Raw genomic sequence first — 14,298 nt, forward strand, 5'->3', positions numbered from 1 at the left:
ACGCCACTTGATATATTCTCTGCGCATCCTAATTTAAATCTGGGAGTGCCTGGGTAGCAAGTTAATAGGAACAGGCAGGTGAACTCAAGGTGGGATTTGGAGGGGATGGGAGGTTATTTACATCCAGCCAGAAAGCAGCCTGTTTCGTGCAGCTGATAAATGCATACATTGACAACGGTTCAGTTTCCCATATACACAAGAGGGCAAGTGGTGAGCTTTGATCTGGGGACCTTTGTGTTTTATGCACAAGTACGGCAGTCAGGACCAGACAGATTAGTGTTTTTGCCAATATCTGAGATTTAGCAGTAATATTTAAAGAGATGAAAATTTGAAGCCTCAGATCTAAATGATCTAGTCTTTTTCCACCCTGACTTCTTTATAAAAAATTCATTTTGCCCCATGAAATTCCCAAACATTTTGGGCTTTTTTTGTCACCCCCCATAAATACAGCACAGTGCACTATCCTTATTGTATGTGAATCAGCAGCTCGGGGCTTGTCCTGGCGTTCCCTGTAGGTCATTCACATTCCAGAAATATTTGTCTGAAAGGGAATGAATGAAAGATGATTAATTAGTGCTCCAGAGGGATATCAGACTTACTGCAAGCATCTTGTACAATGAAAATAAACGGTGAAAAGGACGCAGTGGTGGTAAATGAAACTTCCTCCATTTTGTAAAAAGACATTTTTACTACTGTTCACCAACTAAAAACACCTCTGTTTCTTATCTCTCTCACTTACAGATGCTGGGGGGTCATTACACTTTATCAAAAACGCATCTTGAATAGGAACACAACCATGCAACTGAGTATGTCAATACATCACACTGCTCCACTGTTTTGAAATATCTGAGGACAGAGTTATCCCTGACTACAATGTGAGGGAGAGAGAGACAGTGTGCAAATGCATCTGTATTGCCTCAGCTCCCCAGAGGAGCTCATTCAGGGGCTGTACAGATCTCTCTGATCATGTACCATTTCCAGATCCTGAAAAATAAAAGTGGTAAGAACGTAAAGCACTCTGATACTTTTGCTGCATACCAACCTTTCTTTTCCTCATACATGTGCCACATATGAAGCCAGTAAGTCCACTGATGACTTGAATAAAACAAAGAATAGCTTCAATAACACCAATGGCCAGGAGAATAGAGAAAAGGACGATATTCCAAAGGATGATGTTTTCAGGTTCTTTGCAAATGCTCCATGTTGTCTGGTTGAACAAATAATTGTCTCTGTGATAGGGAAAAATAATTGGTGATGTATTAGAAAATAAAAATTTCAGAATGCTTTCTGTGTTTTCTGGCATTGCATTTTCTGAACTTGATTGCACAAAGTGAGTTTCAAATTCTACTATAATTGGTAAAAGCTGGTGATTCTCTTTAGAATTGCCTTTGCAGAGGTGCAATTGATGACTAGGGAAGAGAGCAACATCTGTGATTTGTTGCATGCACAAGAATCTCTCTTTTGTTTTATGGCAGTGTTAATAACAAAAGGCAAAGGTCCCTAATGGTTTTAAAATATGTCTCTGTATTCTCCATCCCTCCTGTGGTGTCTCAGCCCAGCCCATCCATCATCTCTAGCTCTGGCTTGAAGAGCATGGTTGAGAAGGTTAACTTTAAAGAGTTAGAACATATTTTGTTTTGCTTTTCAGAAGTAGGTAGAGTAGACTCAATTCATCATGATTTAACAGATTAATGTGGCATATTTATTGAACATTTCCTTTTGACTCTGGTGGGAGTCACTGCTCAGCAGCCTTTTGAAAGTGTGGTGCAATGTGCACAAGGGGCTGCTGACAAGCACAACAGAAGAAACTCAGGCATTTTGCCCAAAGATGATCCTTGGTCAAAGAGATGACCACCTGGAACATGCTGGCTCAGAGAAAGGTGAATTTATTTGTAGACCAAGTGGACCGTCAGTTCACCTTGGAAAAATTCAGATTTGGTATAAAAATATGTGTGTGGGGGGGAATTAGGGAAAGCAATGTTGGAGGAGCCTGTAAGTCTTACTCACTCCAGAGTGTCGTTCCTGAAAGGGTAGAGGTATTCTCCATCACCCGTGTCACACAGAGGACCCCCAATCAGCCCCAGTGAGGAGATGACCGCACAATACACTCCTCCTGCAAACCCCAGCACAGCCAGGACCACTGACAGCAGCATCTGAAAGCGAAAAGACCTTCAACATTGCATGCACAGAGGCATTGAGTAGCATGAAAGCTTACACTGAATGGGAAGGAAACGATCTTTATCTGTTTCTTACTATATGCTGAAACTCATAATAATAATATGATATTTGCGGGAACAAAAAATAGTTGTCTTTTTCTCACTAGTGCAGCTCTCCTAGATGTGAAAGGATTTCAGACTGCATTTGTTTTGATTTTAAAAGTGGATAAGCCCAGAGCTTTAATTATTCAGAGTTTTATACTTTACCAATCAATTATGAAAAATCTGGTGGTCTTCTTTCAAAAAGCCAATATGAAGCCAGTACTGGCTTGATGTGGTCCACATCATGTGCCTTGGTATTTCCACCTCTTCACCAAGAGCACCTTCCTCAGCCCTTGTACCAACAGAAACTAGCAAGCAACTACTGAACCAGGTATGAAAGCAACAGAAGATGCATTAGTTGTTTTTGCTAATAGATGAGGAATGCAAAAGAGCCTTTCTTGTTGCTGCCTTCCTTCATTTTGCAACAGCATGACATGTGGTTACCACTGCTCGTGTTGAGAAATCTAAATGTGCTGCGTGTGGCAACGAAACAGAGCTGACTTTGAATTATATGTAATGCATCTGTACGTTTTACATTGACCAGTCCCACAGAAATGTTGCTTCTGCTCTGTTTTGGGGTAGTTTTCTATTAACGGATGGAATATATCCGGTTGCTGTTTGTATATAGAAACTAGAATCTCAGGCGGGTGCTACTGGTGGTGTATCTGGGACAGGCTTCCCAGTAGTCTTGTTAAGAGTCCCTGCCAGTGGTTGTTCACAACTCTGCCACGAAGAAGAAGAGAAAAGGAAACTCTTGAGCAGACTGACAGAGCCAGGGGAAGACCTGGTCTAGGGACAAGGCAAGACTGCCTCGGAGTCAGGGCAGAGGCACGGCTGAGGAAGCACATGGGAAACACTCCCATCGGTGACTTGGGTTTGAAGCCAAATACTTCTGGCAATATTTCCCCATTGCCAGCAAATACCAGTGAAATGTAACAGCCCACAAGGAAGGTAGAAACCTTCTCCTAATGCCAGCTGCTCCACAGAGCGCTGCATTACAGAGTCAAATGGAAATATCCACCATCCATGTGGCAGATTTGTGACGTAGTCTTGAAAACTATTCACTATCCAAACGTGTTCAAGCTGGTGAACGCAGCTTGGTGAATGGTGAATTTCCAACTTGCCAGCTGATAACATTACTGCTTTCTGTACAACTTTGCCTGCTGCCAGTGTGTGAATTGACTCATTTTGTGTGGCCTTTTGCCTCTAAAGCAATCCTTGAGTTAGAAGTTGCTGGGATTTCTCATGGGATTTATTTAATCATAACTGATTAATAACGCTGTCTTTTTTTGCAAAGCTGGACACTCTTTTTGTCTTTATCTGCATGTTGGCTGAGTTGCCTCTTAGCAGAGCTTCATTGTCAGCAAAACGTAGGTAATTTAGTATATTGTCCCAGACCAAAGCAGTGCTGGGTTGTAGGTGATGCACTATCACAAGATCACCAGCCATGCCTCACAGTGAAGGTGAGTGACTGATACTCTGTCTGAAACTCCTACCTACACTGAACCACTTCTCCACACCTATTTTCTCATTTCCTTCAACTGTGCATTCTGCATCTTGGTTGAAGGCTCTTAATTATGCTAATGATTAGTTTTAGCACAGCATAACAGTACGGGCATAACAAAATTACGATAGAAAAAGTCAAGTCGTCTTTTGCTACTACTACGTTTTATGATAGTGGTTAGTATAGTAGTACTCATCAGTGCTATCTTTGATGACTATTCTTTGACACATGATTTTCTCATTTGAAATCTGTTGGCTGTATGACTAGCTTCATCTCACCTATTTTCTTTACTGTGCACATGTTTATATAGACAAAGACTACTTGCCACTGAAAGGGGAGTCTGAAGTTGCTGCAGCTGTTAAATTGGCTCTCCTGGGCATTTTCTAGACACACAGTGGCATGTCCCCATTATATCTACTCTTCTGGAGTCTTTTCTGGAGGCTTGTTCCATATGCTATGGAAATCCAACAATTTTATTAACTTTTGCATCAACTCAGCCTTTTGGCATTTTCCCTACTGTACCATCTTAATCTATCCCTTTTTTTTTGAAAATTTTTATTTCCTCATTTGTGTCTTCAGTTGCAACATGAGATCTAAGCTGGAATGCTTGAGTTTGTTGAAATTAGTTTCCCAGGGTGTTGGCCTGTTCTCTACCTCTTGCAAAGGTTTAACTGATCATTTTTGCTGATTTTCTTTTAATGTTTTCCCTGCTTTATTCTTCACACAATTGGATGGTCTCTGGTGAACTGATGAAGACTTTTAGCATTCATTCTTTTAGCATTTGCATCAGCTGCTTTGGTGAAGTTACCAAGTTCCTCCTGTCCCAGCTTGTGCTGCTCTTTATCGCCCTGGTTCTTGTTTCATGCACGTTTCCTTTTTCTCTGTTTCTTTCTCTGGAGGTGTTTATTTGTGCAATTAATATCCTGTCTGGTTATGCAGATATCTTTGCTTATCTAGGTTTGTTTGTCTGGAAAGCTGCTATGGCTATTCTTGTTCTACTAGTAATTCTTAAGGAAGACTCAGAGAGAAATACTGGGGTATGTTTGCTGATGCAACGTCAGAAGCTGTATTTTGGGGGGCCTTTTTTCCTCATTGTGCCAGTGCAGTGGATGCTTTCAGATGTGAACATGCTAAGCTGCAAGACACAGGAGCTTTCTGAATCTGTTAATTTCCAAAATCATTAATCCATAATGCAAGGACAAGAAGCCATCTAGGTATGTTTACAGGCAACAATTTAAAATGGATTAATGAAAGAACTTACTCAATGCAGCGCATCATAATCACTGTGAACTGGAGAACTCAATAATGAATAAAAGGATGAGAAATTTAGTAATTATTATTACTGTTGTTGATACTTCAGCAACGTGTAAAGGCTGTGATGAAGTCTGAAACAATTAAACCAGGGATTGCACAAAATACAATAGGATAGAGTCCCTACCCTGAGGAGAATGCTTGTCTTCTCATTGAATAATAATTCTGATCAGTATTATTTCTTCAGCCCTTTTTTTTTTTCCCTATGAAAAGCAATGCTGAGTATTCAGTGTAAATTATAATTTTATACCTAAGGTCCCCAAAGCAGAAAGGTGGACGAACTAACCTTTGGATTGCAGAGGCTCCTGAGTAGCTCCAGTGTGGGCTATTTCTCTGCCAGTAGGTAGAAGCTGGTGGAAAAGCCACCAAGAGCTGGGGATCCCGTATCAGGTCCACCCAGACCCATCTCACAAGGAGCTCCAGCACCTTGGGAAGTTGCTGCTATCATGCATGTTTGAACCAGACCCAGGGCTCCTCTGCTCTCCAGTGCCTGGTGATTCACACCATACCCGCCTTGGCTATACAGCCCATATAGTCAGGGCATCTGAGCAACCCTGCTGTGGGTGTTCGTGCATTCCCTCCCGCTATCCCCAAAGCAAAGTTTCCCTGAGGTTTCTTCTCCTGAAGAAGCACATCATTAGCCTTCAGATCTCCCTGCAATACTCACTTCTTTTTGCATGCTTGGAAATCACTCCTCCCCAGGAGTTGTGCAGGGGAAACAGTTGTGTTTAATGTCATTCATAGCCACTTGCTCTTTGCTCATGTCCCCATCTCATCACTACATCGAGCCACATTCTGTTTAAACCGTAGAGTGACTTGTAGAGCTTCACCCCTTTCCACCTCAAAGAGGTGGGCAATTCCCAAAGTCCCAGAAGACAACATTTTCAAAGATATATTGTCCTCATCGAGCCTATTCTTCAGTTTGGTTTGAGTAGCTTAATCAACTGGCCATCAGCTAGCTCTCTTTATACAAATATCGTAGCACATAATCAAACTACTTTCTCAACAATGTCTGTTGTATTCCTTTATAACAGCAAATAAGGAGGAGGAGGAACAGCTTGTAGGTAACCGATCAGTGATGGGAAGGTGCAGACAGGATCCCTGACATCCATGTGCTGCTGCTAGGAATGGCTCAGACAGTGAAAGGATGGTGGAGGGGAGTGGAGGAGCATGGTGGGTCTGCAGATGTGGGCTGCTGGACGACACTGTGCTACCACCTGCATCGGTGTGCTGGGGGAGTGAACCCAGCCAATCTGGGGAAGTTTGACTCTTGGCTCTTTAATATTTAGTGCTGGGCTGAAGGACGGAGAAGGGACCCCTGAGATGCTGTGTGAACTGAGCCTGGTAGAGCTGAATTTCCCCTCGTGACTTACCATGTTCAGCAGAGCATGGGAACACCCACAGTACGGCTGTTTTTCACCACCGCTTTCTACATCACTCAAAACCAGGAGAAGCAGCTGGCTCAGGCACCGGGTTCAGGGTGCCTAGGCTCACATCCCAGCTCTGCAACTGGCCTACTTGGCCATCATTAGCATCCTCCCTGTGCATGTGACACTTGGTAAAATCAATGTAACAACATGTCCCTTGGGATTTACTTGCTGACATCTTAATGAAGAATGTTATTTTGGTATGAATCATGAATTAAATTAAGTAAAACATCTTGAAGAGGTAAAGGTCTTCTCATGGAGAGACATGCTTTATTGTATGAAATCTCTTGTTCCAGGCTGCTTCTGAGAAGGATGCAAACTAAAAAAAACATTTCTAAGTCAGTTTATTCTTGCTAATACTGATAGCCACATAGAAGTCTCTGCCCAGGGCTTGAAGATTAATGGAGATGCCTGTATAACATGATGCTTTACAATATTCTTAATTATCAAGGGGAAAAGTCTCTCTGGCCTTTCTCTGGATGACAGAGAGCCCAAATTGCATTTGCACCATTCATGTGCATAACGCTTGGGCAAATGGGTGCTACGGGTCAAAGCCTTCCACATGGATCAGCCTCCAGGAAGCAGTGCCGGCCTCTTAGTGCCACCAGCAGCAGCTCCGGCTTTTAGCATGGGCCTGCAAAGTAAGGGACTTATCTGCCCCTACGGAGGTAAGCAGGGATGAACCTGTGGAAAAGCAAATTGCCATGGAAGAGTATGGAGAAAACAGGACCAGGTGAAAGCAGAAGGAACAGGCAGCTGTCTCAATCTTTAGGATCACCTCGAGCAGGAGGAAGCTGGAGCCGTCCTTTACTTTATGTGGAGTGAAGTAAAGTATCTTTGTCCCCCCCCTGCCCTCAGCAATGTGGCTAAATGCTCGAGTACCTGCCCTGGCTGAGTATGATTTCCCTCATATCAGTGGCTGCAATATCATAACATTCTTGTTGGCTAACTGAGCTCTCAACCCCAGCCCAGGGACGCTGTAGATCAAGCTGTTCTTCTGCATTTCCCTGACATGGCTGTTGATGGTGGTGTGATGGTTTGTCATTGTACGTTTCCACCTGCTGAGCAGCCATTTAAGAGCTATTGTGCAAACCCTATAGTGCCATTTCAACACATAAATATCCACTTACCCCACATCTGTTAGCGCAACATCCTGCTCCGCCTGCTCCCAGCATCATGCATGCCGGCAAAATAACCTGTGAGAAAAGCACAAGCTGAATTGGTGTGCAGTACTTCTGCTGAGATGGTTTTTAAAGTCTAGGAGCCGGGGCATCAAGTTCCTCAAATGCAAACCACCTTCTGCCTCTTCTCTGCGGGTTACATCTGCTTAGATGTTCGTGCTTGCCGAAGAGTAACTCAGGAAGAAGCGTGGGATTACAGCTAGAGCTGGCTGGCAAGTTTCTGGTACAGTAATTCTGGCTGCTGAAGCTATACTGCTTCTTTTCAGCAGGGGTTTGGGGTTTTTTTCAGGAACAAACATGTCAGTTTTGAGAAAATGGAATTTCTGCTCAGAAAAGGTGCATCACTGGAGTAAGAATTCTGCCAGTTTAAATCTTCTGAGCATTCTGCTCTGGATTATAATTGGGAAATCAGTCTTAAACTTCCTGAAACACATCTGACTTTGGTTCTTTGTGCTAAGCTTCTGGAAAACCTACAAAATGGAACTCACTCAACAGGGAACTCCCAGTCCACATCAGCTTTCTCCATGGTAATTACCAGGTGGAGCTGGGCTGATGCAATGGAGTCAGCAACCAGCTGTGTCTCAGGATATGATGCCACCTTACAGAGGCACTCTGGAGATAGGAAAAGCTGCATCTAGTTTGGTAGCTAGAGGGCAAGAAAGCTTTCGTGGGTCTAGCTGTGCAGCCAGAGCATTCCTGCTGCCCTGCCTCTGCCCACCGCTCCTTGTGTAGGCATCCCAAAGAGCAGTGCAAGAAAATGAGTGTTTGAGAAAGTAGGAAATGGTCCCTATAAAGTTAATGAAAGAAGGAGAACCCCCCAAACAAAAAAACAAAAAAGGTAAAAGCTGTACAAAAAGCCTCATTAGATGTTGGAGAGATATTGTCTCATGTAGGGCAGGAAGAGCAGAATGTCCATGGTGAATGAAGCCCAGGGAATTTATGTGGGTAGTGTGAATCTCTCTGTTAGACTGTGTAGGACAGTGTTATGAAATCTCCTTAGATTTACAGGTCCCTAAATATTTTTCAAAGGATTTTCTCTCTGTTGCCTTTTATGCATAACTTCCCAGAGGCAGCCTCCAGCACCTGCAGTGGTTGCTGGACCGCAGCTGGAGGCCTGCGGATGTAGGGCATTGAGGTTAAAAAGACGTTCCTCCTCCTGGAAAGAAGTCAGCTCTTAAATAATCACAGGTGGTCCCCAAGGCAGCTTCAGCCCCAGCGTGCCACTATTGGCACTCAGAAGGAGAGCTGATACCTCTGCCCATCAAACCAACACTCCCTTTCCTCCAGGGCTGTCTTTCTTCTTTGGAGGTTTCCCATCTAAGCTGTGAACACCTTTATGTTGTTTATTAGCCTGGCTCAGGATGAAGGGTTTGCTTGGCAGCTTTCTTTTTTTGCAGTCCCTGATTATAAACACCTGCCTTTGACATGGGAATGAGAATTTGCTAGACTTGGCTGTTGTCAGTAAAAGGAGGGCTGCGCGTGAGCCATGGCTCAGTCAGGCATTTCCCAGTGTTGCACATAGGCTTTCCATCAGGAAAGATGTTACTATGACACATGGAGCCAGTCTTCCTCTTTTCACACCTGAAACTTTTGAAATAAGGAAATGGAGAGGTTTTCACGTCACATAAATTTCCATTAGAGAAGCAGCAGAGGAGGAGGAAAGTGGGGTGCTGGCTGCTCAGCCAAAGAGTGCACTGATGATCTAGGTATCAGTCTGTGGATTAAGTTCCCAGGTGGAGGCAGGTTTTCTGGCCCACAGAGCTGGGCCAGGCTGTTTTGAAGTTTCCCCCACAGTCCCAGCTCTGGAGGCTCTGGTCTGTCCTCACTGTGGAGTCAGGATACAGCCCAGGCTCTGGTCACGGGGCACTCTCGCCCCTTGCTTAGCTCCCTAGGAGGCCCAGAAGCCAGTCTTAATTTTTCCATGCTTCCAGCACCTGGAAAATGGAGCTGACAATAATGCTTTCTTTCTCCTTCTCTTCCCCTGTGGGCATTTGTCGTCCTGTTTTCTGGAAAACACGTACACTCAACAGCATTGTTTGTGGATCAATAATTACTCCTAATGCTGTGTTTTGAAGGTCAATGCAAACTTCTCCCTCCCCTCTCACTTGCTGTTCTCATTTTTGATGTATACGGTGCTGGCCACAGGCAAGCCTGTGTGGAAGCCTTAAAAGAAGGCACGTTTTTGGTAAGCCTGTGACGCTCTCATGCCTAACATCTGCCTTTCCTTTCATTGGACGCCAATGACTCCTGGGCTTGCAGTGATACGAATTTTCCACAGGTCTCTCATGTAGTTCCACTTCTTCCTTTAGGCTTCCTTCCACAAACTCATGCTTACATTCAAGCTCAGCATGAGTAATAGGCCCAAGTGGTAGCTGGGAGAAGAAGCAGGTAAGCTGCTGGTGGAGAACAATTTATTGAATGACCTTATACCATGTTTCTGCTTTGGGAAATATGAGTGTGAACCACATCCATTGTAGCTTTTCCATAGACGTAAGTGGTAGCTGCATCATAGCCTGACTGTGAATGAGATTTACTTTTTTCTAAGTTAATTATTCTTAAACATTATTTTTTTTTGACGTGCAGGTAGCCAGCTCTGTGCCAGTTTACCATCTACCTAGGCTGGGTAACAGCCAGTACTTGCCATATGCATGTTACTCACTTGGCTTTTTATCTGCACTTGGGTGGATAATTGGAGGAACGTAGAGGGAGTAGGCTTTCTAATGAACTGGAAAGATCACTATTCCCAAACATGTTCCCTTCTAGTTACAGATATTCACATAGAAGTGATCTTTCCTGAGTGGTGGAATGGAGAACTGGTTGTAGAAGAGCACATACAAACCAGATCAAACCCAAAAGGAGGTAGGTTGGTGTGTGGGAAGACAGGAGGCATTTGGGGTTTAAGCCATTTGCAGCTCCACATTCGTTGTGTTGGCTGGGTCTCTAACAAACACCTACTGAAATATGTTTCAGTTCTGCCCTTAATGTTTTTTGTGAATTATGTGGGCATAAAATCAGATAGAGGAGTAACGAGGGGGTGCAGCCAACAGTGAAAACTCACCACCTCCAGCTGAGCTTAGGACCTCAGCTTTGCTTTGACATGAAGACATGGAGACATGAACACCCATGTCACCCTTCTCCACAGTGAGAAGTCAGTCCTATTGCTTCCTACTGACTAGCAGTCCTGACATTCATTTCAGGAATACCTTGTATTCCTGTGATTAGGGACGTTTTCAGTCTAGAATGTACTTTCTTAGTCCTGAACCCCAGTTTCCTAGTTAAGTTGCTCACGTGTTTATGCAAAAGACATTTCTATGACTTTTTTTTTGTTTTCTTAGCCCTGAATTTAAAACAAAACAAAACAAAACCCCACCCCATAAGAAACAGTAACAACACTTCTCTCTTACCAGTACCCCAGCTCCCAGAATGCCATGGAAAAACCAGACCAGATCAGTTATCTTGCTGAGCTGCAGAACTTGTCCATTGGGGAAGTACAGGAGGATGTTGGAGACTATGGCACATGCCGCCAGTGGGAACAGGGTGATCCCAATGCACTTCGAACACTTCCTCATGCACATAGTAGCTCTCTGCTGAGGAAAGATGCAGTGAGTTTTGGGTTACTGCAGCGCAGGGAGCACAGGATTTCAGCAGTTTTCTTCTTTAATTAAAGAAGAATCAGTTTTGAATCAAGAAATGTTCCAGTTAAGACTTACACAGATAATCCTGTTCTACAGAGCCTGTTCCCTTCAAAAACTTTATTTAAAATGGAATTATTAAAAATTGGAATGTTTAACTGGATTTATTTAAAATTGCCAGGAATAAACACGTCGGTATGAAACGAGAGTTTCATTTTAGTTGTTAATGGACAATTCTCTGTCCATTTGGAACATCAGTAACACAACCATGGCTGCACAAACTGATACCTTGGCTGGCAAACTTCATGGTGGGGCTAAGGCCCTGGGTGGAAGGGGAGGTGGCTGCACGGCGTTGTCTGGGTCTAGAAGAGCAGGAAAGACTGAAGGTCTAGAAGAGCAGGAAATGACTGCCAGGAATGCCACAGAAACGTTCAACCCTGCTTTGGCACTGGGGCAGACTGAGGACCCTCACCAGGGCCCCTACCAGCTGCATTTTCTCTATTTCAGTCAAAACTACACTGTCAGCAAGAATTGGAGAAATTTTCATTACTGTTTCCTGTGATGTGCTTATTCTGCAGATAAGGGTAGAGAAGACTGTGGGTTATGGGGCTGTTTGGCACCCATGCTAAAATATCTGAAAAACTGGAAGCATGTCTAATCCTGTGGCTCTTTCCTAAGGGCAGGTCACAAAGCCATCCCACCTCATTTTCAGAGATCTGCCATAATGTGCAAAACAGCAGCTTAATATCTTACAGTGGTTAGGTTCTTCTTTTAAAATCCAAGAATCAACATAAATGAAGCACTGGTTGAAAGGGATCTCTGCAGGTCTCCAGCACAGCCTCCTGCCGAAAGCAGGACTACCACCAACACTAGGTTGCTGTGTCAGCCATGGCTTTGCATAGCTGAGCCTTGAAAGCCCCCAAGGATGAAGCTACCACCATCTCTGTGGGTGACCTGTTGCAACGCTGTCCCAGCCTCTTGGTGAAAAGGTCTTTCCTCGTGTCCAATCTGAATCCCTCAAGATGTAAACGTGGATGTTACTCCTTGTTATATCCTCTTCCATCACTCCACCACCTCTGTCACTCCCTTACAAATTTGATGTAGGCTGCTATTAGATCCCCCTTCACCAAAGTGAGCAACCCCAGCTCATACTGCACCCATGCTGTGATCTATTGCCAAAGAGAAAAGGCTGATCAATACAAAAGTGGACCCACAAATATTTCTCCATGTCAGGTTGGAAATTTCAGACTATTGTAACCGAGGTGATTGTTGAACTTTCACACTGCCATTAACTTTATAGCATAAACTGATCACAACTTCTTCATGATGTGTTATCATAGCTTCACTCCACCTGAAGGCTTTCAAATGCATAAAAATACAAAATGTCAATCTGCAGGTTTCTGTCCCCAGAGAAAGCTGACAGTTCATGACAAGATGTCTTTGCTCTACCATGAGCAAGTTATAAAACGTAAGAGAAGGAAGATAATCTGCATACACACCATTTCAGTACAGACACCCATGTTACACATGCACACACGCACCCATGCACACGTGCATGCCTACACTTGCTACATGCAAATAGTTTTTGTAATAACCAAGGCAGTAAACAGTGAAATGTCCCTCAATTTAGTCATGTGTGTTGGCTAATCCTGAAAGTTTTGTGGCAGAAGTTGGTGTTGAGAAGGTATTAAGCAGGCTACAAGTACGGAAATCAATCCAGGTTGGGTTCCCAAGCAAAAAAGCCCAGGTGAAAGACAGTATGAAGATATTTGAGAAAGCCAGAGACAGTCTGAAACCAGCTTCATTGACAGAATGAAGACAGCGAAGAGGTGAGGTAAGGCATGAAGACAGACCAATGTCCTCAGACCTCTGTAACTGAGAGGGAAACAAGAAAGACTTTATGGGATGCCGTATATTGCTGTGAGGTAGCTGAGAGTGCCAGACACTTCTTCTGAGTGTGCATTTCTGTAGCACAAAATTTGCATTGTTCTCTGCTGCTACGAGTTTAATAAGAGCACTATGCTTATATGCCTTATCTTCTGCTCACTTTACAATCACGTTATGCTTTTTAATCCAGCTTTAAAACAAGTTAACTGGCATTAAACTATTCCAGAAGTGAACATTTTTAACAGAGATGCTCCTTGGTTTACAGTCATTACCTATTGTTTATATAGTGCTCAAAACTGGGCAGGGCATTCTGCAAGCTCCAGCTCAAAGAGATAAAAATCTAAGCAGACCGACAATGTGCAAATGAAAGATGAAGTGGGGAGGGAGTGGAGGGAAATGGAAAGAATACTGGATATTTCACCTGTCTTTCTCTCAAATGCCCAATGCATTTGCTAGTTTTTTGCATGGACTTTTTCCTGTCTGCTTTTCTGTCTCATTCCAACTTCTGCTTTTCCATGCATTTGCCCAACCTCACCTACTTTCCCCCCTCCCAGAGAGAAGCAAACAAGCACAGGCACAGCCTGGCCTCCTTCTATAAAAGCTAAGTCTTGTAGGCGAGTTATAAATTCTCTTCTGCATCTTTCACACATAGCCGGAGGGCCCAGTTCTCGCCCAATGCAAAGGAACACGATGCTTCTTTGGCTGGAAGAGCGGGGCTTTACAGCCCATTCTCTCTGACCTATCTCAATACCACTTCAAACTGCAAGGAGAACTTTTACCCAAATATCAATCACCAGACCTAGCAAGAGCCTCTACCACCAAAATCAATGCCGCTTTATTACCTGTATACATCAGAGGATCTGACCATGTTATTAACAGCTTAGGAAAACACTCTGGATTGCCAGAAGCACTCAAAACACTTTATTAATTCAGCAAACAAAAGCACTTTCTACAGCTTTGTTAGGCAAGGTGGTTAGAGCAAGCTTCTAATTTTTAACTAGGGTTTCAGAAAGTTTTGCTTTTTAATGCTGAGGGAAGCAGGTAAATACCTTTGCTTACCTTCTACACGGGGCTAAGATGGCCTCCAGGCTCCAGAGT

The 14,298-nt window shown here is 43.6% G+C and overlaps 1 protein-coding gene across 1 annotated transcript; it reads right to left on the reverse strand.

Moving 5' to 3' along the window:
- Positions 1-520: 520 nt before the first annotated feature.
- LOC104264468 (transmembrane 4 L6 family member 1) lies at positions 521-11,256 on the reverse strand. Its single transcript, XM_009821570.2, has 5 exons — positions 11,086-11,256; positions 7,631-7,696; positions 2,008-2,153; positions 1,043-1,229; positions 521-541 (listed from the first exon to the last, which is right to left on the reverse strand). Exons 1-5 carry the CDS (start codon positions 11,254-11,256, stop codon positions 521-523), a joined length of 591 nt encoding a protein of 196 aa, XP_009819872.1.
- Positions 11,257-14,298: the final 3,042 nt, after the last annotated feature.

Source organism: Gavia stellata, chromosome 1 (genome assembly GCF_030936135.1).
Source record: "Gavia stellata isolate bGavSte3 chromosome 1, bGavSte3.hap2, whole genome shotgun sequence".
In the NCBI taxonomy this organism is placed as follows: Eukaryota; Metazoa; Chordata; class Aves; order Gaviiformes; family Gaviidae; genus Gavia; species Gavia stellata.

Excerpts from the sequence above, each read along its gene's own strand:
- LOC104264468 (XM_009821570.2), bottom strand. The coding sequence starts at position 11,256 with ATGTGCATGAGGAAGTGTTCGAAGTGCATTGGGATCACCCTGTTCCCA. Across the intron at positions 2,154-7,630 it reads GTTGCGCTAACAGATGTGGG|ATGCTGCTGTCAGTGGTCCT; the intron begins GTAAGTGGATAT and ends TTTCGCTTTCAG. Across the intron at positions 1,230-2,007 it reads TTCAGGAACGACACTCTGGA|AGACAATTATTTGTTCAACC; the intron begins GTGAGTAAGACT and ends TCCCTATCACAG.